Here is a 24961-nt window from a genome sequence, read left to right as displayed (position 1 = left end):
CTCTTTAGACCACGATGAAGTGCACTTGTGCGAAACACGTTGGTCCGATATGCAACTATGGCTTAAAGTTTTAACAAAGGATGGCATCTCGGTGTCTACACCTATGACACCTAATAACCCTATATTAAACCAACATCCACTGTACAAATATCAGTATTCCCCCATTTACTGGCCCATTTAGAGATAGATAGAAACCTCCCCTTATCTTTTATACTTTAGAAGATGGCCCCCTGTGTAGATCCCCTTTAGTAGAGGATGCCCACTCAGTATATAGCCCCCAGTGTAGTCCCCTTTAGCAAATGGCCCCCAGTATAGTCTCCCTTTTTTTACATGGCCCCCAGTCAGTAGATATCCCCCAGTCAGTAAATGGCCCCCCAGTGAAGTCCCCCTATCAGTATATGGCCCTCAGTGTAGTCCGCCCATCAGTATATGGCTCCCAGTATAGTCTCCCTTTAGTAGACGGCCCCAGTAAGTAGATGCCCCCCCCTCCCGTGAAGTCCCCCTATCAGTATATGGCCCCCAGTGTAGTCCTCCCATCAGTATATGGCTCCCAGTATTGTCTCCCTTTAGTAGATGGCCCCAGTCAGTAGATGCGCCCCCCCCCCCAGTGAAGTCCCCCTACCAGTATATGAACCCCAGTGTAGTCCTCCCATCAGTATATAGCACCCAGTATAGGCTCCCTTTAGTAGATGGCCCCAGTCAGTAGATGCCCCCCCCCCCAGTGAAGTCCCCCTATTAGTATATGGCCCCCAGTATAGTCCCCCTTTAGTAGATGTCCCCCACTGTATACCCAGTATAATTATAGATTGTTTTGTTGCTGGGCACTTCACTCCTTCTGGAGTGTTTAAAGTATGTTAAGTACAACTTTTTTTCTTTTGCCATAAAAATCCATAAATAGCTATTTTTACCGTGCATAATATCATGCATATAGCTATGGATCTTGTTTCGAGTTTATATAATACGGGCCCTGAAAGAGGTTGATTCATCCAAATGTTCAAAATAACTATATGGAAACACAGCATGAAGTATGACAGTATCACGCTGGGTAATTTCAGTATAAAATGTAAGCTTTGTCTGATGTAAAGCAAAAACATTTCCATAAACAGGCAAAATGCTTGAAAAAGGTTGATGCATAAAGAGCCCCCGTATAGTGCAGTCATAGACACGGCATTGTTTACTGACTATAACCCGGAGAAACTTCCAGAAAAGTTTCTACAAAATGAGAAAAAGTAGACACCCTGATGGGTTTCATGATAAATATTTACAAGATGGAGTCCATCCTACTGGCTTCTTCCATCAGGTCCCATAGTTACCCCCTCACATGGCTAACACCATCGCTAACCTATAACAGTGTCTCCTTCCAATTTTGGAAGGACGTGTCCCTTTTGTCTCAAGAGGTAACAACTTGGCGTGTTCTCTGGGAAAGCCTATCTCCACCATCAGGAGTATCTTGTGAGGAATGGAGGGCACACGTAGACAGCGCCCTTAAGGCCCTATTACACAAAGTGGTTGTCGGCCGTATTTTGTAATGCACAATGTCAGCTGATCCTTGTCTTTCAACATGTTGAAAAAAAATAGAACAATAGTGATGGTCTGCTGGCCGTCACTCCGTGTAATAGGGTTGGCAGCAGCAGTCCACCGCTACCTCCTATGGGCCACCCAGACAATCTAAAGGTTGCCCAGGAGCCCCTCCCGCAGCTCCCTGCAAACCCTGCGCATGCTCAGTGATCTTTCTAGAGCTCATTTCTACAGTAAAGTTCATCCACTAATGTACGGGATTGGACTACAGGACCCAGGAAGTAGAGTGCAGCCAGAGCATTGTTTATTAAAAAGTGCAAGGTGTTTCTTCATCAGCCCCCCCATTGGTCCCCAAAACACGTTGTTGATAAGTCCCAGCAAAATAACATAACATTGGTGACTGCGTGGTTTCGGCCATATGTGGTGACCAAAAAAACACAGCCTAAGAATTCATCCCAGCAGTTTCCTACAGTGAAATATATTTTTAACAATAGGATATAAAGAATTTGTTGCCCCCTCAAAAAATTTCTGATGGGTATCTTACCAGCTTAAAAAGTGAGGTGCAAACCAGAGACCAAATACCCCCAAAAGGGGACAGAATTACAAAAAATGATTGAATATATACTATGGGGAGATTTATCAAACATGGTGTAAAGTCAGACTGGCTCAGGTGCCCCTAGCAACCAATCAGATTCCACCTTTCATTCCTCACACTCATTGGAAAATAAAAGGTGGAATCTGATTGGTTGCTAGGGGCAACTGAGCCAGTTTCACTTTACACCATGTGTGATAAATCTCCCCCTATACTACTAAACATTACTATTAATGTGGATGCAGTGAGAACATAAAACACTCCATCTGTTCCTAGAAATGTTACTTTCTTTTTCAGGAATAGATTGGGTTAGTGCTGGAATCCAATTCTTTGACATCTGGAAACCCCTCATTTACATTCTATTAACCCACATGAAATCCAGGATCAGTGACTGTTTTTGATCCACCCTCTGCAGGAGATGATCCCTTGTGACTCCATAGCTGCAAAATTCACACCCACGTGGATACAAGTACTGAAAGTTTATAACACAGTTTAGAGCTCGAGTGGTCAAACTGGCGGTCCTCCAGCTGTTGCAGAACTACAATTCCCATCATGCCTGAACAGCTTAAGCTTTAGATTTTGCTTTCCAGGTATGATGGGAATTGTAGTTGTGAAACAAGGTTTAGATTTACATGGCTTAGATTCAGGGGCCTCATAAAAACTAAACACAAACAAGAAATGATAATTGGATCTGTCAACCCACAATTGATGGGTGTGACCCGGTGGTTAATTATTCTTAATTATAGCTATCACCCTCAGGGGCCTCATAGCAAGAAACTGTATTGGGTCCCATAAATCCTGTGTGGGCCCCACCACCGATGCACACACTGCCACATGGGCCCCACAGCAGTCACGTGGTCTGCCTTCATGTGGCGACAGTAAAACCAACAGCCACACTCCACCCTTTAGATGGCCCCCAGTATAGTCTCCTCTTAGTAGATTTCTGCCAGTGAGTATATGGCCCCCAGTGTAGTCCCCCTGTCAGTATACGGCCCCCAGTGTAGTCCCCCTATGAGTATATGGCCTCTAGTGTAGCTCCCCTATGAGTATATGGCCACTAGTGTAGCTCCCCTATGAGTATATGGCCCCTAGTGTAGCTCCCCTATGAGTATATGGCCACTAGTGTAGCTCCCCTATGAGTATATGGCCTCTAGTGTAGTCCCCCTATGAGTATATGGCCTCTAGTGTAGTCCCCCTATGAGTATATGGCCTCTAGTGTAGTCCCCCTATGAGTATATGGCCCCTAGTGTAGTTCCCCTATGAGTATATGGCCCCTAGTGTAGTCCCCCTATGAGTATATGGCCCCTAGTGTAGTCCCCCTATGAGTATATGGCCCCTAGTGTAGTCCCCCTATGAGTATATGGCCCCTAGTGTAGTCCCCCTATGAGTATATGGCCCCTAGTGTAGTTCCCCTATGAGTATATGGCCCCTAGTGTAGTCCCCCTATGAGTATATGGCCCCTAGTGTAGTCCGCCTATGAGTATATGGCCCCTAGTGTAGTCCCCCTATGAGTATATGGCCCCTAGTGTAGTCCCCCTATGAGTATGTGGCCCCTAGTGTAGTCCCCCTATGAGTATGTGGCCCCTAGTGTAGCCTTTCTTAGGTCCACTTCTACCTTTAAAACCCATCTGCATCCCAATGATTGTGTTACCCTGGTGCCATTGTGGTCATCAAAAGTTGCCCATACACCTTTAATAGTTGTTGACCACACTGATGTGCCCGCATCCCAATTAATCAGAAATGAAGATCATCCAGTCAGAACTGCAGTACTGGCCGGCATGATCTTCCGTAACACCGGCCATTTTGTGACCTAGCCGGATCACAGAACGGACGGTGTTTCACAATGTGTGAACATGGCCTAAAGGGGTAGTTCACAAAAAAATAAAAAATCTTTAAATTTTTTAACTGTTGACAGAAAGTGAGAGAGATTTGAAATTTACTTCTATTAAAATATCTCAAGCCTTCCAGTACTTATCAGCTGCTGTATGTCCTGTAGGAAGTTGTGTGTACTTTCCAGTCTGGAGAGCAGGAGAGGTTTTTAATGGGGATTTGCTGCTGCTCTGGACAGTTCCTGACATGGACAGAGGTGGCAGCAGAGAGCACTGTGTCACTTTGGAAAGAACACCACCTTCTGCTGAACACGCAGCAGCTGATAAGTACTGGAAGACTGGGTAAATTACAAATCTCTGGCACTTTCTGACACCAGTTGATTTGAAAGAAAAAATTTTTTGGTGAACAACCCCTTTAATGCTTGGTTCAGCATTTTTTGAATGGCAAGAGGGGATGTAAACCACCTCTAGAAGGTTCTGGCAACACTTATCTCCCTAAATACGAAAGGATTGGGCAGCTGAAATCCATCAAGCCCAATCATTATGAAGGAGGACTCCGGAGGGGAAAAAAAATATGTTTTTAAAACAACTGCTGAAAATTATAGATTTATAAACGACTTCTGACACAGTGCTCTCTGCTGCCACCTCTGTCCATATCAGGAACTGTCCACAGCAGTAGCAAATCCTCATAATAAAAATCCTCTCCTGCTCTGGACAGTTCCTGACATGGACAGAGGTGGCGGCAGAGAGCACTGGAAAGAATACACCACTTTCTGCCGGACATACAGCAGCTGATAAGTACTGGAAGCCTTGAGATTTTTAAAATCTGTGTAACTTTCTGACACTAATTGCTTTAAAACCAACTTTCTTCTCCGGAGTACCCCTTTAATGGATCAGGGTCCCATTGATAACATTTATTCTTGCGGACAGATGCCTCGGAAATGTCAATTCCTATTATTTTTTTCTTTCCAAATAGCTAAAATTCCATGAAGAGTGTTGCTCCCCGTGAGCTATCAGTTGGCATCACGGGGACAGTCCATCACTCAGCGTTAGTTTCACGCTCCTGTTCCTTTAAATGGTGCAGAAGGTAAATGATGTCAGGTTACCTTCTCTGCCAGTAATTCCCGGATTCTGTTCGCCTGAGTACGGAACTTCATCAGTTGCGATTCCAGGGCTATACAGCGCTCTTCCCAGTCTATGGCTCCATCACATTCCAGTTGCTCTGCCATGCTTGCTCTAAAAAAAGAGTAGAACACATAAACAGCATGAGTGGTCACTCTGTGACATAGTCTGCGCTCCCTCCACTACTTCCTGCAGTGGATCCGCTACAATAAGCCATCTGTGAGACCCAGTCCGATCCTGTTACTTATTACCGATGCTATCATGAGGATTAGTCTAAGACAGCTGGAAGGAAAACGTAAGAATATGGCAAGAAAACAATGTCTTCTTAAGAAAGCAAACAATATACTAAATCAGTGGTGTGAACAGCTGCTAACAAGGTGTCTATGAGGACCACACCGTAACGTGGGTAATAAAGGAGCTCCGACAGAGTCTAATAAATGTGGATGGCTACTCTGAAGAATCTTCTATACATGGTTGTTGGCCCAAATGACCATGATGTGCTGCCAACCATCATAGGAGTGAGTGATTGCACAATTGATAGTTCGTCCCATTAACCCCCCCCCCCCCCACACACACACACAATTGCCTTCAAGTAAACTGTACTTTCTATGTATGTAATCAATGTATGCCAGTACTTATCAGCTGCTGTATGTCCTACAGGAAGTGGTGTTCTTTCCAGTCTGACACAGCGCTCTCTGCTGCCACATCTGTCAATGTCAGGAACTGTCCTGAACTGTAGCAAAACCCCATAGAAAACCTCTCCTGCACTCCAGACTGGACTGTAGGACATACAGCAGCTGATAAGTACTGGAAGACTTGAGATTTTTTTTTTTTTTTTTATAGGAGTAAATTACAATTACATATTTCTGCCACCAGTTGATTTGAAAGATTTTTTTTTTTTTTGCTTAACTCCCCTTTTAAGCCCTTTTTAGGGTAAACCCACTCACATCCTTGTACAGCACCATATGGAGCAATGTAAAATGACCCTGAAGGCCCTATTCCACGGAACGATTATCGGCTGTATTCGGAAGATAATCGTCCCCTGGAATTGACAGCAACGATCAGCCGACATAGTTCAAGTCAGCTGATCGTTGCGTCGTTTGTCTTTCAAACATGTTGAAAGACAAACGACTGATACAGCAACGATCTGCTGCCCTCGTCCCATGAAATAACGAAATGTGAAGAAATCTGCGCTACCCACTTGGAACTAATGAGATTTGACATGAGAGAAGTGTGACCAAGTAACAGAACATTAGCCGGCCTCAGATGTTAGCCGAAACGACATTTATGGATTCTTTCCCTTTGAAATATGGAACCTAAGGCTGTGGATCCCTATTTGTGTATTGTCAGAGTATTTCCTTATGAATAGGGGCTCTGTAACACATCACACAAATGCACTTGATATGGTTTGCCATGTAGTGTTGGGTCGCTATGCTATTTAGTAACTCTAACTTCTAGGATTTTTTGGCTATTTTTATTACTCACAAACAAGTAACACTTCTACAATACCCAGATAACAATGCCACTCAGTGCCCAAATAATAGCGCCATACAACGCCTCATCCATACAGGTATACGCTCCAATATTAGATATATGCCAATTTTGGTGTGAACAGCTGACTACGTAATGTGTATGGGGGCCTCCTGACTCTCCTCCAATGGTAGACGTTATAGGGGTTATCCAGCGCTACAAAACATAACCACTTTCTTCCAGAGACAGCACCACTCTAGTCTCCACTTCAGGTGTGGTTTGCAATTAAGCCTCATTCACTTCATTGGAACTGAGTTACAAAACCTGCACCCAAACTGGAGACAAGAGCGGTGCTGTCTCTGGAAGAAAGTGGTTATGTTTTGTAGCGCTGGAGAATCCCTTTAATCAAGAGTTAGAATTCAACTACCCTCTCCTCTATTTTGAGAGGGCCTACTTATTTAGTATACTATATACTGCTTCCAAACACCTCAGGTAGTGGCTTATCTCCCATGAGGACAAAAGGATTAAAAGATCAGGCATGTTGAAAATCACTGGTGGAGTCAGGACCTCTTCATACACATTAATTCAGTCTAATATGTATAACATGTCATCCATTTATGTAAATATCGGCTTACTGTAGTCTTAAAAGTTTAGTGGGTGGTCTGACAGCCATCTCTGTATGTATGCTTTTACAGGGAAGGCTGCCAATCACTAAATGAGACCGCCCCCTGGACTCTTAAGCCCAATATGAGCAGTGAAGTCAATCATAAAATGATAAAGTTACTGAATCTTTTCCTATAAAGTTATATATCAGTCAGTTCCTCCTGCTCTATAACATGATGCCTATAGACTGGACATCTTTTTCAAGGTGACAGATTCCTTTTAAATGTTTATGACTCTCACATTAACATTTACATGAATGCAGTCTTAAGGGGGAACTCTGGTTAAGGGTATAAACCCACACACCGTATACGCAGCAAATACGCAGCAGATGTGATGGTGAAGATTTGATGCTATGTTCAGTTATTTACATCTAATCTGCTGAGTATTTGCTGCGTATCGCAGCAGTAAATATGCTGTGTATACGGTGTGTGTGTTTATACCCTAAGAAAGATTTAACCCTCTTCAAAGCCCCACCTTTTTTGTAAGCTTGTGTCTAATAGGTTTCTATTATATGAATTAAGCTGTTTGTCTTCAGCACATCCTAAAGCTGCTGAAAGTCCTCACTGGTCCACTCTGTCTCCACTCCTCTGTCCTCCCCCTTCCTCTGAGACAGTGGTCACATGATCTCTGTCTCTCCTGTTGCCAGGCAAGCTGTAACACCTGATCTGTAACCCCACCCACCACTGACATCACACAGTGATCACCGGGCTAAGGGCGGGGAAATGACAGCCTCTCCCGAGTAGTATAGGGGAAAGGAGACACTGATGGTTTATCTCTCTCTAATTTATCAATGTAGATAGATAGATAGATAGATACTATGTTTATTGTGCAAAGCAGAAGCAGACTGAAGCAGTCTACAAGACAGGGTTGGGAACCCTCCAGTTGGATGTAAGAAGCAATGCATGCTGGGAGATGTAGTTTCCCGTCTGGGTGCCTTGATGTAAATCTGGTATTATTTGTAAAAATTTGAGTACAGGGCTAGGAGCAGCATAGACTAGTGAGAAAGGTGTCAAACAATCAATGGGGAGGTCGACGAGTGCACCTATATGCTTTTTGTGCATTTTCTTTTTTAATGGGATGGCTGGAGTTTCCCTTTAATGACAACTTTCTGAATATAAGATGCCTACATTACCCTTCAGGCAAACATATGTGCAATCCAACAACAACATGTCCATATGTATAAAAGCCAAGAGTCCAGAACAGCCACCACGGGTCACATTCTTCATAATAAACAAAGGCGCTGGATCTGGTCGTAGAGTTAGGGGAAAAATGTATACAGCTTGTTTAATCTGCTGTTTCATTGCGGTCAAGGCTTGTAAAAGGGAGAGCTGCTGCTCATTATTTTCCATTAGACGACGGTCTGGGAGATCCTCGCCGCTGCCAGGTGTTGTTACAACATAGGATTCTGCTGCAGATTTATGGTGAATTAGAGGAGATGAGAAAATGAACCTGGAGTGAGAGAACAGCTGCCGGCAGATTAGTCACAGATCCACTAAGAAAAACGTAATTCCCCTTGTCCCATTAAGTATTTGGTGGCCGTTGTTCACTGCTGCTATTTTATTCAGTTGTTTTTCAATTCAAGGACGTATGAACTTTGTTTCAAGGCAGAACACTTAGTAATTTTGCTGTTATGAAAGAAGGACTTTAGGGCTGTATAGTATATACTATCTGTATCATGTAGTGAACCTCGAGCATGCTCGGGTTTGTTCAAATTCGAGCATGTGGCATTTGATTACCAGTGGCTGAAGAAGTTGGATGCAGCCATAAGACAATTTGTCCGTGCAGGGGATTATACACAATCTCCCACTGTAATGAAGAGTCAAAGAGGAGTTGTGGCCCAGCATTTGTGCCACACTCTGGCACACCTTACCACTGCTTCCTTCTCTCTCTTCCTCATATATAATAGATGCTGCCTGCCCTCCTGCTTGCTTAGCTTTCAGGCTGGGTTCATACTACGTATATTTCAGTCAGTATTGTGGTCCTCATATTGCAACCAAAACCAGGAGTGGATTAAAAACACAGAAAGGATCTGTTCACACAATGTTGAAATTGAGTGGATGGCCGCCATATAACAGTAAATAACTGCCATTATTTCAATATAACAGCCGTTGTTTTAAAATAACAGCAAATATTTGCCATTAAATGGCGGACATCCACTCAATTTCAACATTGTGTGAACAGATCCTTTCTGTGTTTTCAATCCACTCCTGGTTTTGGTTGCAATATGAGGACCACAATACTGACTGAAATATACGTAGTGTGAACCCAGCCTCAGTCAGTATCTGCCAACAGAGGACCGATCTGCAATCAGATATAGTTGAACCTCTGAGCCTGTGTTGGAGCTGTGGTCTAGGGGGTAAATCACCTGTCTAGCGATCAGCAACAGTTCTTTCTTTGGTTTGATTCCAATGATGGAAATAAAATATAGTTATTTATTATTTTCTTTTTTTCTCATTATTGTATTATTTTTAAAAGTGCAAAGAATTCCCTATCAATTCTAAATTAGTTTAGTTTAAAAAAAAAAAAAAAATCTGATTATTAAAATAAAATGAAAATACTATGCTTCATTTCCATCAGAGGATTTGAACCAAAGAAAGAATTGTTAGTTAGTCTCTTGGCAGGTGTTTTACCCCTAGACCACAGTTTCAACACAGGCTAAGAGATTCATCTATATCTGATTGAAGATCAGTGTCGGTACTGATACTGACTGACAGCTGAGCAAGCAAAATGCTGAGCATTGATTATTCATAAAAAGGAGGGAGGAGGAGTGGTGAGGTGTGCTAGAGTGCGGCACAAATGCTGAGGCACAACTCCTCTTTGACTCTTTGTTACAGTTGGAGAACCAGAATTGTTCATAACCCACTCCTCGGGCAAATTACCAAAAGGCAACATGCTTACTTGGGGACTACCAACTACAGCACATTGTCACATTGTCAGCACCTCGGGTAGGGCCAGGGTACTGACAGATTCCCTTAAAGATCATTTTAGATGGCCCAATTTGCGGCCTTCTACAGAAGTAAACAAACGCTTGCAGTGCCATTTGAATCTGTTTAGTCTGGAAAAGGAGGACATGATCCTTTAAATTAAAGGGCTAAATAAGGTTCAAGAAGTGTATTTATTTAAAAGAAAAAAACTGAACTAAAAAACAAGGGACACAGTCAGAAGGTAGTTGGGGTAAACATCAGAAGCAATGTGAGAAAATATTAGTAGTAGATGCTTAGAACAAGCTTCCAGCAGACGTGGTAGGCAATTCTACAATAACTGAATGAAACCTTTCTGGGATAAACATATATCTATCCTAAGATAATAAGAAAGGGCTTTTTCTGCTGACAATCTTCTATGTTTCTTTATAGGGATGGTCCGAACCTGCCGAGGTTCGGGTTCGTACGAACCCGAACTCTTGGCAATGATTCCCGCTGTCTGCCCGCTCCGTGGAGAGGGTGGATACATGCGGAGGACCGCCTGGAAAACTGGGATACAGCCATAGCCATAGGCTGTATCCTAGATTTCCAGGCGGTCCTCCCGCTGTATCCACCCGCTGCACGGAGCGGCCAGAAAGCGGGAATTTGATGCCGAGCGTTTGGGTTCATACGAACCTGAACCTCGGCAGGTTCGGACCATCCTTATTTCTTTACATAGCACAATTAATTTACCCCACACGAATAATCCCTGTATCCTGGAAAACATGGATACAGCCATAAGTCATAGGGTTTATCCATGTTTTTCAGGACCCTTTATGAGGTGTCCCACCACGGGTGTCGCAAAAGGCTCAAAATTAAGTGGTGATGAAGGCAGCATTTTATAATTTCACCACAAGATGTCAGTATTTCATATGTAAGCTCTTATTTGTTGCACAGCTGTAGTTACCAAAGGGTTACTGCTCCTTCTATACTATATGTTCAATGGAGATGCTCTGTCTAACATATCACTTTCTTTCTCTCCTTGCATGCATTCTTCACAGCCCAGATGCAGTGAACCCAAGTCTGTATCAAGATTTACTGTCAAAGTATTCTGTATTCCAAGAGACTCAGTCATAATTACACCAGGCACCTACACACATCTGCCACACAGCTTGGGTCATTTTCCCCTTCCTGTGGGTGGTGGTACCAATAGTCCGGGTGGGTCATTTTCCACTCAGGACTCATCACAGCCCGGCAGGTCACCGACCATTGGGGAACAGTACAAACCGGCCATACACAAAACAGGTACCAACTTTCCACCTGTGTGCTGGACGAGCACTGGCATCACGACAATACCATCACTGGTAGAGTACTGTACAACAAACAGACGCGCACCACATCTAGAGCTGCATCCAACTTCTGCAGCGGCGGAGAGGCAAATGCCGAGAGTTCAGTTTGGAGACCATTGCCGAACCCGAACAGTTGGGCCTCTCAGCTCAGCACTAGTTACCAGTCATGTAACACATCAATCTGTTCATAATGTACAAGATACAGTCATGCTAGTTTTTAATGTTATGTGACCTCTCTTTAGTTGGTTACAATAAGGTCTCGGAGAGGTGTTGCCACCATTGGGGGAACATGAATGCAGCAGCGTCAGCCAAGCATGTCTACAACAAAGGTGTAACAAGTCGTCATTATAGCCCTATGTTACATATTAATGTATTTGGTTACTGATTCTGTGTGAGTGTAGACAGTACAGTAACCTAGGTCAGACTGGCACAACACTAAGTGAACTACTGGTGAAAACCTCTGAACCAGTTTTAATTCCTTAACATTTTCAAGATCTCTGCTTGCTCTAAGTGAATTATAAGTGCAGAAAACCCTAACACACATGTACAGTAGTCCTGCTTATAGTGGATAGTTAGAAACAATTGCATCTAGTCAACATATCATGCAAACCTCTCCAGGGTCTTTAGGGTGAAACCACACACGTAGAATTGCTGTTACATTGCAGTTGGCTGCACTGGTAAAATGTTGCTGTAAAGTCATGTTTACACATTTGCAGTTTTGCTTTGCCATCAGCATTACCAGGCTTCATCGTGTGCTCGGCATTACCAGGCTTCATCGTGTGCTCGGCATTACCAGGCTTCATCGTGTGCTCGGCATTACCAGGCTTCATCGTGTGCTCGGCATTACCAGGCTTCATCGTGTGCTCGGCATTACCGGGCTTCATCGCGTGATCGGCATTACCGGGCTTCATCGCGTGATCGGCATTACCAGGCTTCATCGTGTGATCGGCATTACCAGGCTTCATCGTGTGCTCGGCATTTCCAGGCTTCATCGTGTGATCGGCATTACCAGGCTTCATCGTGTGATCGGCATTTCCAGGCTTCATCGTGTGATCGGCATTACCAGGCTTCATCGTGTGATCGGCATTACCGGGCTTCATCGTGTGATCGGCATTACCGGGCTTCATCATGTGATCGGCATTACAGGGCTTCATCGTGTGATATCATGTGATCTTGTCATAAACAATTTGATGAAGGTAATGCTGATGAAATGATGAAGCCTGGTAGTGCTGATGTCAGTAACTTACCTGACCGCGCTCCAGCGTCGTCTGGTCCGGCTGGAGCGCAGCGCCGCCCTCCTCGGCCGAGCCGGGTGACGTCACGGAGACCCGACGGCGTCCCTAGTAACCAGGGAAGCCGCGGGTCTCGCGTTAGTGTACGTCACCCGGCCAAGCAGCTGAGTGCTGTTGAGCTCAGGCTGAGTGACGGATCTCTCTGCCACTCAGCCTGCAGCGCACCAGCTGCTATGTGTCTGGATTCAGGAGGCCGGACCAATCAGTCTTTGGTCCGGGCTCCTGATCCAGTATAAAGTGTTTTCAGTGTCAGCCTCTAATCGCTGGCTATTAGTTGTTTCTGATCCCAGCTCCCCAGTCCCTTGTATTCTGTCCTATCCTTTTCCATTTTGTCTTGCCTGGATTCTGACCTTTTGCCTGTCCCCTGACTCTCCGCTCGGTTCTGATTTTGTACTGCGTTGCTCGTTTGGTTCCTGACTCGGCTAGTTGACTCTCCGCATTTTGTTTGTCTGTCTGTCTGCGTTTTATGTTCTGCACGTATACAGCATAGGGATTGTCTTCGTGGTTGTCCGCGACCGCCTAGGGTCGACTGAGGCAAGTAGGCAGGTGACAGTGGGTGGGGTCAGATTTAGGGCCCACTGTCGAGTGTCTTGTCTTCACCTGCCGATCGTGACAGCTGATCATGTGATATCATGTGATCTTGTCATAAACAATCTGATGAAGTCTGGTAGTACTGATCATGTGACAACGTGCTGTTTTTAGTAAAGTAACTTACATCACTGTACTGTTCCACTCCCCCATAGATCTGATCAGTTCCTGGTTTCCTCTCTGAACTGCCATACAACAGTGCACAAACTTTTCCACAATCACCGTGCATGAAGGCTCAATGGAGACCAACTGCCAGTACTTCCTGGAGATTGAAGTTAAAATGAGTATGTTCCCCTCTCCACCCCTCCTGCCTATATCCCACCACCTGTAAATTACTAGCGCAGAAGTATGCAGACACGGTAAGACATTATATAGCTCTATATATAACTATATAACTTTTAATCTATTCACTTTTTACTAGAAAATATTTTCCCCCATCAGAAATTTTATTTCACATAATGCTTCAGTTTAGACCTAGTAGCCCAGTGATTTTTTTTTTTCCTTTCACATGAAAAAAAATCTCTAGTCTAATCTTCCAGTACTTATCAGCTGCTGTATGTCCTGCAGGAAGTGGTGTGTTCTTTCCAGTCTGACACAGTGCTCTCTGCTGCCACCTCTGTCCATGTCAGGAACTGTCCAAAGCAGTAACAAATCTCCATAGAAAACCTCTCCTGCTCTGCAGACTGGAAAGAAAACATTACTTCCTGCAGTACATACAGCAGTTGATAAGTACTGGAAGACTTGAGATTTTTTATTAGAAGTAAATTACAAATCTCTGGCACTTTCTAACACCAGTTGATTTGAAAGAAAAATTGGAGTATCCCTTTAAGAATATCCGGCAGAAAATAACCCTGACAATTTCCCTATAATTACAATAATTATAGATCAATATTAATTATAATCTGAGGTCAGATTCATTTGAAATTCAGGTCAAAATACTGTTTATTTGCTCATTATTATTTAAATAATAATAATACAAAATGAATAAAATGAAAATAATAATAGTACTAAAATAATATTTACAAAATGATATTACATAAAACATACATTTAATAACAGTTATAATAACATTATAAGAAGAAAAATTTGTATTATTACTATTTTCATTATTATTCTTTTTTATTATAATTATTATATAAGATTTGAAGGTATAATAAATTTCAAAATTCCACTGCTGCCAGTCTCACCTGCTGTAAGTGCTGCATTGACTATACACAAGGTGCAGCCAATCACGTGCTGCGTATTTGTTGCGTATCGCAGCAGTAAATACGCTGCGTATACGGTGTGTGTGTTTATACCCTCAAAGCAGAGATCACGTCCATCGCTACCTGCGCAGAATCCCTGAGGGTTATGCAGGTACTGGCTGCTCTATGGAAGACGATATACTACTAAGCAGTACATGTGGGATACGTCACACAAGTGTCATTTTCCCCACGTGAACCTGGTCCCACTTAGCAAACGCCAAGTAATATTTAAAAGTCGTCTACCTGGGAGCGAGCTTCACACGGGACGCAGCGACCAAACTCCAGTGTCCAGAAATAAATCCGTATCCTGAGAATCCGGCACTAAAGAAAGTGTCCAGTGAGATCAGGCAGCACAGCAAGGAGGAGGCAGGGGAACCAGAAGGAGCCCAGTGATTCACATTTTAATGGAAAGCCCTGCCCCTGACACACACCAGCATGGGGGGGGGGGGGGAGCATCACAGCAGCTTGGAGGGGGACGTCAGCAGAAGAGGAAAAAATTGGTCAAAGTGGAATATTAAGTATGGAAAAGAGGTGTTGTCACTGGAAACATTTCCCACTTATAAAATAGAATATCGCTTTCTGTACGGGAGAGACGGCGAAGAGGTAGAAAGTATAACAGTAAAGTACATTCAACTTTTCCCAGTGTAACAGGAGAAAGTGTTGGAAGGTTTATCCTGGGGAAGGAGAACGTTTTGTTGTCAATGACGCCACCTGGTGCTGGATTCAGATACTGCATGTATTAAGATTCAGAAGTTGGGGACTGTAGATAGAGCTCATGTGCAGGGATGTATACAGCTTTGAGCAGGAGCCATATATACTTAGAGCCAAGGATGGAAAGTGCATTGAGAAGGGCTATCATCATCCCATCAGTATTATAACATATACAGCTTTTGCAATGCACTACAAGGGGTAGCCTTAAAGGGTTATCCAGCGCTAGAAAAACATGGCCACTTTTCCACTCTCTTGTCTCCAGTTCAGGTGCGGTTTGCAATTAAGCTCCATTTACTTCAATGGAACTGAGTTTGAAACCCCACCCAATCTGGAGACAAGAGAGGGGGAAAAGTGGCCATGTTTTTGTAGCGCTGGATAACCCTTTTAAGGGTATAAACACACACACACCATATACGCAACAAATACCAGGCAGATTAGATCTAAATAACTGAACACAGCATCAATTCTGCACCATCGAATCTGCTGCAGATCTGCTGCGTATACGGTGTGTGTGTTTGTACCCTTAGGGTGCGTTCACACCTACAGGATCTGCAGCAGATTTGATGCTGTGTTCAGTTATTTAAATGAAATCTGCTGCAGAAAATCAGCTGCAGATCCTGTAGGTGTGAACGCACCATTAAGGGGGTTTTCACATTTTTTTTTTAATTTCACCACCACCTGGTACTGTGTTAAAATAATAAAAATAAAAAATATTTTTTACTCAAATAAATAACTCACTACCTCGAGTACTGCTGCTCCTGTCCTCGCTGCTTAACTCACCATTTTCCTATCACCACCACAAGATGATAGGGACCAGGAAGCGGAGATCAGCAGGGACCACTGTTGTTTTGCCTTTATTAATGGGGTTACCCAGAATTAAAAGAAAAATAGCTCCTTTCTTGCAAAAACAGCGCCACCCCTGTCCTCAGGTTGTGTGTGGTATTACAGTTCACCTCCATTCACTTTAATGGAACTGAACTGCGAAAACACACATGACCTGAGGTAGTGCTGTTTCTTAAAGAAGGCGTCCATGTTTTTCTAAGCCTGAATAACCGTTTAGTGTTTCTCACTCCAAGCTGGCGCCAGGGAGAGAACTTGTCAAACAACATTTTTACATAAAAAGAGAATATTTTACTTAAAGATCTAGAGCCTTTGGGCCAGCATATGGCTTTTCTCTTTTCACCTAACACTAATGTATGGTACTCACAATCTTTTGATGATATTCAGGCCTATGCATTTCTGATGTGATATGATGAATACTTACTAAACATGTGGGTTTACTCACCTCTCTACTATTATGACAGGCGTCTTTTATAGTTAGGGAGGACTGAATTGGACTTAAAGGGTTTACAAGAGATTATCCAAGATTAGAAAACAATACAGCTACATTTCTGAAAAAAACAGCACCATCTTTGTCCTCAGGTTGTGTGTGGTATTACAATTTAGCTCCATTCACTTCAATGCAACAGAGTTGCAGATCTACCAACAAAGTGAGAATAAGGGTACTATTACACGGAACAATAATCGGCCAAATTGGCCTGACTCGGCCGACTATCGCTCCGTGTAATAAATACAACGATCGGCCAATGACAACGATCATCGGCTGATCATTGATATAGGTTTGAACCTATAATTGTCGGGCGCTGACCACGCATCGCTACGTGTAATAGCAGTGCACGGCCGGCAACTGACGATTTACATTACCTATCCAGGCTGCAGGGCTCCTCTTACGGTCTTCTCACCGAGTCTCATGCGCTCCCGCTTCAGAGCGGCCTGTCTCAGCTGTCCAGCTGACTGGCGTGGCCAGTGATTGGCTGAGCGGCCTGTCAACTGGAGCGCACGGGACCCGGGGAGAAGACTGCAAGAGGAGCCCTGCAGCCTGGACAAGTAATGTATAGGTAACGATGTCCTTGCAGCCCTTGTTAAACGATAATCGGTCCGTGTAATAGGCCCAGTAAACGAGCGGTTATAATTGGGCCTTCATCGGCCCGTGTAATACCACCCTAAGAGAGGTGCTGTTTCTGAAAGGAAGTGACCAAGATTTTCTAACCCCCTATCTAAACAGGGAGCGTGCCGTCACTTTTAGGCTGGGTTCACACAGTGTTTTTACAATTTCTTTTTTTTTTTTTTAATTGTCTTTACGAAAATGGATGGAAAAACGGATATGTTTGTGTGCATCCGTTTTGATCTGTTTTCCATTGATTTCCATTATTAAAAAAAACATCCTTTTTTTAACATGCTCAAAAATGTGATCAACCATGTTTTTGTGGTCGTTAAAAAAAAGGATACATTTTGAACCGTCTTTTTTTTTTTTTATAATAAAAGTCAGCAGAAAAACGGATCAAAACGGATGAAGTGTGAACCCAGCCTTATTCCGCTCCCAAAAAGCAACAAAGTTTTCACAATATGTAAGCCATTGTGACTTTTTCCACTGACGCCGCTACGTTGAGTCCTTCTTGCTGCCAAGATCATCATGTGAGTGACATTTAGGGAACCCAGTGAACCCGTCATTATTATTAGAAGTAATATAAAACCAGCTATCACAGGATTCAGTGCCAACCTGGTATATATACAAAGGGAATGAATTATTAACTCCTAAGGTCATTGAGTTTAAAGGGGTAGTTCAGCAAAACAAAAGAGCAAAAAACGTTTTCTTTCAAATCAACTGGTGCCAGAAAAAGTTGGAGATTTGTAATTTACTTCTATTAAAAAATCTGCAGTCTTCCAGTACTTATCAGCTGCTGTATGTCCTGCAGGAAATGGTGTATTCTTTCCAGTGTGGAGAGCAGGAGAGGTTTTCTATGGGGATTTGTTGCTGCTCTGGAAGTTCCTGACATGGACAGAGGTGTCAGCAGAGAGCACTGTGTCAGACTGGAAAGAATACACCACTTCCTGCAGGGCATACAACAGCTGATAAGTACTGGAAGACTGGAGATTTTTTTAGTAGAAGTAAATGATAAATCTTTGGAACCAGTTAATTTTAAAGAAAGAAATGTTTGGTGAACAACCCCCTGTAATGGAGCCTCCTGACTACCGAATCATGCTGGGGCTACAGTCACAAGATGAAAAGATTTGGTGTGATCTCTCTGCGATTTGTTGTCACGCAACTTTATTAAATTTGTGATGTGGCTGTCAACAAACATCTGCAAGCATGTCGCAGTCACACGGCTTGCATTGAGGTCAATGGTGGCAAATACTTGCGACCAAAGATCTATCATGGATTCAACTACTTTCATGTCAGTGGCAATGCAGCAAGATTCACTAACATTAGGTGCGACATCATGCAACAAAATATTACTGTGTAACCTTAGCGTAAATTAGTAAAAAAAAAAAGAAAAAGAAAAAGGGTAATTTAAAGGGGTAGTGCGGCGCTAAACAGTTATTCACTAAATAACACACATTACAAAGTTATAAAACTTTGTAATGTATGTTATAGAGATGAGAGAACCGGGTTCGGGTTTGAGTCCATCCGAACCCGAACGTTCGGCATTTGATTAGCCGGGGCTGCTGAACTTGAATAAAGCTCTAAGGTTGTCTGGGAAACATGGATACAGCCAATGACTATATCCATGATTTCCACATAGCCTTAGGGCTTTATCCAACTTCAGCAGCCACCGCTAATCAAATGCCGAAAGTTCGGGTTCTGATCGACTCGAGCATGCTCTAGGTTCGCTCATCTCTAGTATGTTATGTTAGTGAATGGCCCCCTTCCCCGTGTTCCCTCCCACCCACGCTAGACTTGGAAGTGTAGTGCTCTATACTCTTGTATACTCTTGTGACAATGATGTAATCTTCGGGTGGCTGGCCGAACCGCTCCGACTGTCCCTCGTGCCGGCCGCCCTCTGCCGCGTCATAAGCTGCTCAGCCGTGATTGGCTGAGCATAACTGTGCCTGGGCTGAGAAGAAGAAGAGAAGAAGTAAAAGAAGAGGAGGAAGAGGAAGAAGAAGACTGGGGCGGGCCTGGGAAGGGCGCCAGGAGGGGCCGTGTTAGGGGGCTGGGGCGGACCTGGGCTGGGAAGAAGAGGAGAAGAAGAAGAAGATGAGAAGTAGAAGAGGAGTAAGAGAAAGAAGAAGACTGGGGCGGACCTGGGCTGGGAAGGGCGCTGGGAGGGTCCGCGTTAGGGGGCTGGGGCGTTCCTGGGCTGGGAAGGGCGCCGGGAGGGTCTGTGTTAAGGTGCTGGGGCGTTCCTGGGCTGGGAAGGGCGCCGGGAGGGCACGTGTTAGCAAAGGACAGATAAATTAAGGGTTGGGATGGTAATCGGCTAGGGTGGAGGGGCTGCCTCATGGTGCCTTCACCTTGACGTGGTGAGGGAGCTTGTGTGCTTTGGTGATCCATTGAGCTAAGCTGGTGGGAGTAATACTCCTGGTGGGGTCACCCGTGCCAGACAGGTCAATGGGGAGAGGCCAGACTAAGCAAGGCACCCGGAAGTAAGGGCTGGAATTTTAGAAATTGTAAAAATTTTAAATACAATGGACATATACTATTGACAATACATCTAGTACTCTCACTACACATACCAGTCAGCAGGATACACCACACACATTATTCTCATCTGCTTTAATTGTTGTTGACTGATGAACCTTGTAATAGGCAAGAAGAAGATGTCAGGACCCCTGCACCTAAGATTCCTGTCCATCAATAAGCTGGATACAGGACTTCAATCTCACGGATGTCTTACTATGTTGTAAGACAGTGCTGGGGAAAACAGACATCAATCTGTTCATGGACTGGCCCACTTAGCACACAGACTCATCTGGCATTTGCCTGACTTGCCAGATGGGCAGTGCTGTAGTGTCATTAAGTGCAGAAATTACAACATCATAAAGGGCCATAGCAGGGCCGGACTGGGACCAAAAACAGCCCTGGCAAACGAATCCCCACAGCCCACAAAATCCAGTAATCCAAGAGTTAATTTATACATGGTCAATAGTCTAAGACCTTATTCTCATCTCATGCTATGTGGACTTGCAGCCCTTCCAGCATCATGTATCAATATGATGCTTGGAGAGCCGAAAGTCTATTGCAGCTGTATCAGTAAAATCTTGCACAGATTTGGGGCATACCTCTCTGTGTGTTGGCAGCCTGAGCTTAAAGGGGTAGTTCAGCAATTATTTTTTTCTTTCAAATCAACTGGTGTCAGAAAGTGCAAGATATTTGTAATTTACCTCAGTTAAAAAATCTCGAGTCTTCCGCTACTTATCAGCTGCTGTATGTCCTGCAGGAAGGGGTGTATTTTCTGCGATCTGGCAGAGTTCTCTCTGCTGCCACCTCTGTCCATGTCAGGAACTGTCCAGAGCAGTAGCAAATCCCTATAGAAAACCTCTCCAGCTCCCTAGACTGGAATAAGTACCACTTCCTGTGGAACATACAGCAGCTGATAAGTACCGGAAGACTTTGGATTTTTTAATAGAATTAAATTACAAATCTCTGGCACCAGTTGATTTGAAAGAAAAAAAATGTAACTCATTTAACCCTTTGAAAACACCAGCTAGTCAAATCAGGAAAAAATGACCATCCTCCCACACTGATGTCAGTTTCAAGACCCAGAACCACTTTGGGCCAGGCTGGAGTCAACTGTGTTTGGTGTGGAGCATCCCTCTCTGTGTATGATCAGTGTGAGATCAGTGGCACAAACTCATTTAACCCTTTGAATACACCAGTTACTTATTCATATCAGAAAAAAATGCCCATCTGCCCACTTTGGTGCCAGTTTCTACACCCAGAACCACTTTGGGCCAGCCTAAACTGAACTGTGTGTGATGCAGGGCAACCGTATATGTGTGCTGGTAGTGTGACATCTGTGGCCCAGATAATCATAATTTCATGTTTTTACTTTTGGTCATTTTTAACTCTTTTCACCTCAGGGCGCTTCTCTTACAGGTAACTTCTGGTTATTACATATTTTCTGTATGAAAAATGGCTAAAAATTTAAAAAAGAAAATATGTGACTAAAAATTTAAAAAAGAAAATATGTGACTAAGAAACCAACTTCAGCATTATCTATCTATCTATCTATCTATCTATCTATCTATCTATCTATCTATCTCCTATCTATCTATCTATCTATCTATCTATCTATCTATCTATCTATCACATATCTATCTATCTATCTCCTATCTATCTATGTATCTATCTATGTATCTATCTATCTATCTCCTATCTATCTATCTATCTATCTCCTATCTATCTATCTATCTATCTATCTATCTATCTACCTATTATCTATCTCCTATCTATCTATCTATCTATCTATCTATCTATCTATCTCCTATCTATTATCTATCATCTATCTATCTATCTATCTATCTATCTATCTATCTATCTATCTATCTATCTCCTATCTATCTATCAATCTATCTATCACATATCTATCTATCTATCTCCTATCTATCTATGTATCTATCTATGTATCTATCTATCTATCTATCTATCTATCTCCTATCTATCTATCTATCTATCTATCTATCTATCTCCTATCTATCTATCTATCTATCTATCTATCTATCTCCTATCTATCTATCTATCTATCTATCTATCTATCTCCTATCTATCTATCTATCTATCTATCTATCTATCTATCTATCTATCTATCTCCTATCTATCTATCTATCTATCTATTATCTATCTCCTATCTATCTATCTATCTATCTATCTCCTATCTATTATCTATCATCTATCTATCTATCTATCTATCTATCTATCTATCTCCTATCTATCTATCTATCTATCTATCTATCTATCTATCTATCTATCTATCTATCTATCTCCTATCTATTATCTATCATCTATCTATCTATCTATCTATCTATCTATCTATCTCCTATCTATCTATCTATCTATCTATCTATCTATCTATCTCCTATCTATCTATCTATCTCCTATCTATCTATCTATCTATCTATCTATCTATCTATCTATCTATCTCCTATCTATCTATCTATCTATCTATCTATCTATCTTATCTATCTATCTCCTATCTATCTATCTATCTATCTATCTATCTCCTATCTATCTATCTATCTATCTATCTATCTATCTATCTATCTATCTCCTATCTATCTATCATCTATCTATCTCTTATCTATCTATCTATCTATCTATCTATCTATCTATCTATCTCCTATCTATCTATCTATCTATCTCCTATCTATTATCTATCTATCTATCTCCTATCTATCTATCTATCTATCTGTCTATTATCTATCTATCTATCTATCTATCTATCTATCTATCTATCTCCTATCTATCTATCTATCTATCTATCTATCTATCGATCTCCTATCTATCTATCTATCTATCTATCTATCTATCTATCTATCTATCTCCTATCTATCTATCTATCTATCTATCTATCTATCTATCTATCTATCTATCTATCTCCTATCTCCTATCTATCTATCTCCTATCTATCTATCTATCTATCTATCTATCTATCTATCTATCTATCTATCTATCTATCTATCTATCTATCGATCTCCTATCTATCTATCTATCTATCTCCTATCTATCTATCTATCTATCTATCTATCTATCTATCTATCTATCTATCTATCTATCTATCTATCTATCTATCTATCTATCTATCGTTATAACTATACCCATCTATCACCTGGACCAGCAGTCCTCGATAACACTCTTTGCCACGTCTATTTGTCCTCATCACCGGAGCTCAATTACTGTCGTCCGCCTATTCACACTGAAAATGATTTGGACTACAACAATATGGCGGCGCAGGGTGCTGAGGAGCGCTTTGTCCTCTAGCTGTGACTGTGCGGCGGTGCCTGTAGCTGGGAAGCCGTAGATAGCAGGAGGCCGGCAGTCACTTCCTGCACATGGTAGAGGAGCTGCTGATACTGAGGTAACGCAGCTGTGTACACTGCTGTGCTGTGAAAGCATGCGGCAATGTGTGTGTGATGCTTTACACGTAGGCTGTATTATCACTATGTCATGTAGTAGGAGCTTATTATGCACTTGTCTGCAATGTACTAAAACTACCAGCATGCCATGTCAGCCTGGTGCTAGAGTCCCTGTATACCCTGTCAGCCCGGTGCTAGAGTCCCTGTATACCCTGTCAGCCTGGTGCTAGAGTCCCTGTATACCCTGTCATCCTGGTGCTAGAGTCCCCGTATACCCTGTCAGCCTGGTGCTAGAGTCCCTGTATACCCTGTCAGCCTGGTGCTAGAGTCCCCGTATACCCTGTCAGCCTGGTGCTAGAGTCCCTGTATACCCTGTCATCCTGGTGCTAGAGTCCCCGTATACCCTGTCAGCCTGGTGCTAGAGTCCCTGTATACCCTGTCATCCCGGTGCTATAGTCCCTGTATACCCTGTCAGCCTGGGGCTATAGTCCCTGTATACCCTGTCAGCCTGGGGCTATAGTCCCTGTATACCCTGTCAGCCTGGTGCTATAGTCCCTGTATACCCTGTCAGCCTGGTGCCACAGTCCCCGTATACCCTGTCAGCCTGGTGCCACAGTCCCTGTATACCCTGTCAGCCTGGTGCTAGAGTCCCCGTATACCCTGTCAGCCTGGTGCTAGAGTCCCCGTATACCCTGTCATCCTGGTGCTATAGTCCCCGTATACACTGTCAGCCTGGTGCTAGAGTCCCTGTATACCCTGTCAGCCTGGTGCTAGAGTCCCTGTATACCCTGTCAGCCTGGGGCTATAGTCCCTGTATACCCTGTCAGCCTGGTGCTAGAGTCCCCGTATACCCTGTCAGCCTGGGGCTATAGTCCCTGTATACCCTGTCAGCCTGGTGCTAGAGTCCCTGTATACCCTGTCATCCCGGTGCCACAGTCCCCGTATCCCCTGTCATCCCGGTGCCACAGTCCCCGTATCCCCTGCCAGCCCGGTGCCACAGTCCCCGTGCACCCTGTCATCCTGGTGCTACAGTCCCCGTATCCCCTGTCATCCCGGTGCCACAGTCCCTGTATACCCTGTCATCCTGGTGCTACAGTCCCCGTATACCCTGTCATCCTGGTGCTATAGTCCCCGTATACCCTGTCATCCTGGTGCTATAGTCCCCGTATACCCTGTCATCCTGGTGCTATAGTCCCTGTATACCCTGTCATCCTGGTGCTATAGTCCCTGTATACCCTGTCAGCTTGGTGCTACAGTCCCCGTGCACCCTGTCATCCTGGTGCTACAGTCCCCGTGCACCCTGTCATCCTGGTGCTACAGTCCCCGTGCACCTTATCATCCTGGTGCTACAGTCCCCGTGCACCCTGTCATCCTGGGGCTACAGTCCCCGTGCACCCTGTCATCCTGGTGCTACAGTCCCCGTGCACCCTGTCATCCTGGTGCTACAGTCCCCGTGCACCCTGTCATCCTGGTGCTACAGTCCCCGTGCACCCTGTCATCCTGGTGCTACAGTCCCCGTGCACCCTGTCATCCTGGTGCCACCGTCCCTGTATTCCCTGGTGTGGACATTATTAGTAATTCTGGGTCATTGTGCGTCTTATGTTTTTTTTTCTTTAAGGAAAGTTACATTTCACAATGGTTGTAAAGAAGAAAAAAGAGATCAGCGTGGACGTGTTATCTCTCGATAGTGTAAATGTTAAACGTCTTAAAAGTAAGTATACAGAGTGAGTACGTTTCTGGAAGATTAGGTACATGTGTCCTGATGCTACTCTCCCAGCCTATTGTCATCAGTCCAAGTCTAACACCCCAACCATGCAAAAACTAAC

At 43.5% G+C, this 24961-nt stretch overlaps 2 protein-coding genes across 8 annotated transcripts in view; one reads left to right on the top strand and one right to left on the bottom strand.

Moving 5' to 3' along the window:
- PLEKHH2 (pleckstrin homology, MyTH4 and FERM domain containing H2) overlaps positions 1 to 14922 on the bottom strand; it is a 116027-nt gene extending 101105 nt beyond the window's left edge. The window contains exons 1-2 of the mRNA XM_069954796.1: positions 14811 to 14922; positions 5046 to 5175 (exon numbers count right to left, since the gene is read on the bottom strand). Of these exons, the coding sequence (XP_069810897.1) occupies positions 5046 to 5168 (123 nt within the window). The 5' untranslated portion in view covers positions 5169 to 5175; positions 14811 to 14922. The remainder of the gene's footprint in view (positions 1 to 5045; positions 5176 to 14810) is intronic.
- THADA (THADA armadillo repeat containing) overlaps positions 13620 to 24961 on the top strand; it is a 480068-nt gene continuing 468726 nt past the window's right edge. For 6 of the 7 annotated variants that reach the window (XM_069954788.1, XM_069954791.1, XM_069954792.1 and 3 more), the window contains exons 1-2: positions 23073 to 23137; positions 24754 to 24846. In XM_069954788.1, coding sequence (XP_069810889.1) covers positions 24771 to 24846 — 76 coding nt within the window. In that variant the 5' untranslated portion in view covers positions 23073 to 23137; positions 24754 to 24770. Of the gene's footprint in view, positions 13683 to 23072; positions 23138 to 24753; positions 24847 to 24961 lie in introns of those variants that run through there. The other variant, XM_069954790.1, reaches the window with a different exon arrangement.

Source organism: Dendropsophus ebraccatus, chromosome 15, assembly GCF_027789765.1.
Source record: "Dendropsophus ebraccatus isolate aDenEbr1 chromosome 15, aDenEbr1.pat, whole genome shotgun sequence".
NCBI classification, from domain to species: domain Eukaryota; kingdom Metazoa; phylum Chordata; class Amphibia; order Anura; family Hylidae; genus Dendropsophus; species Dendropsophus ebraccatus.
Note: the sequence above shows the minus strand (reverse complement) of the source record. Positions and strands in the feature narration are given on the sequence as shown.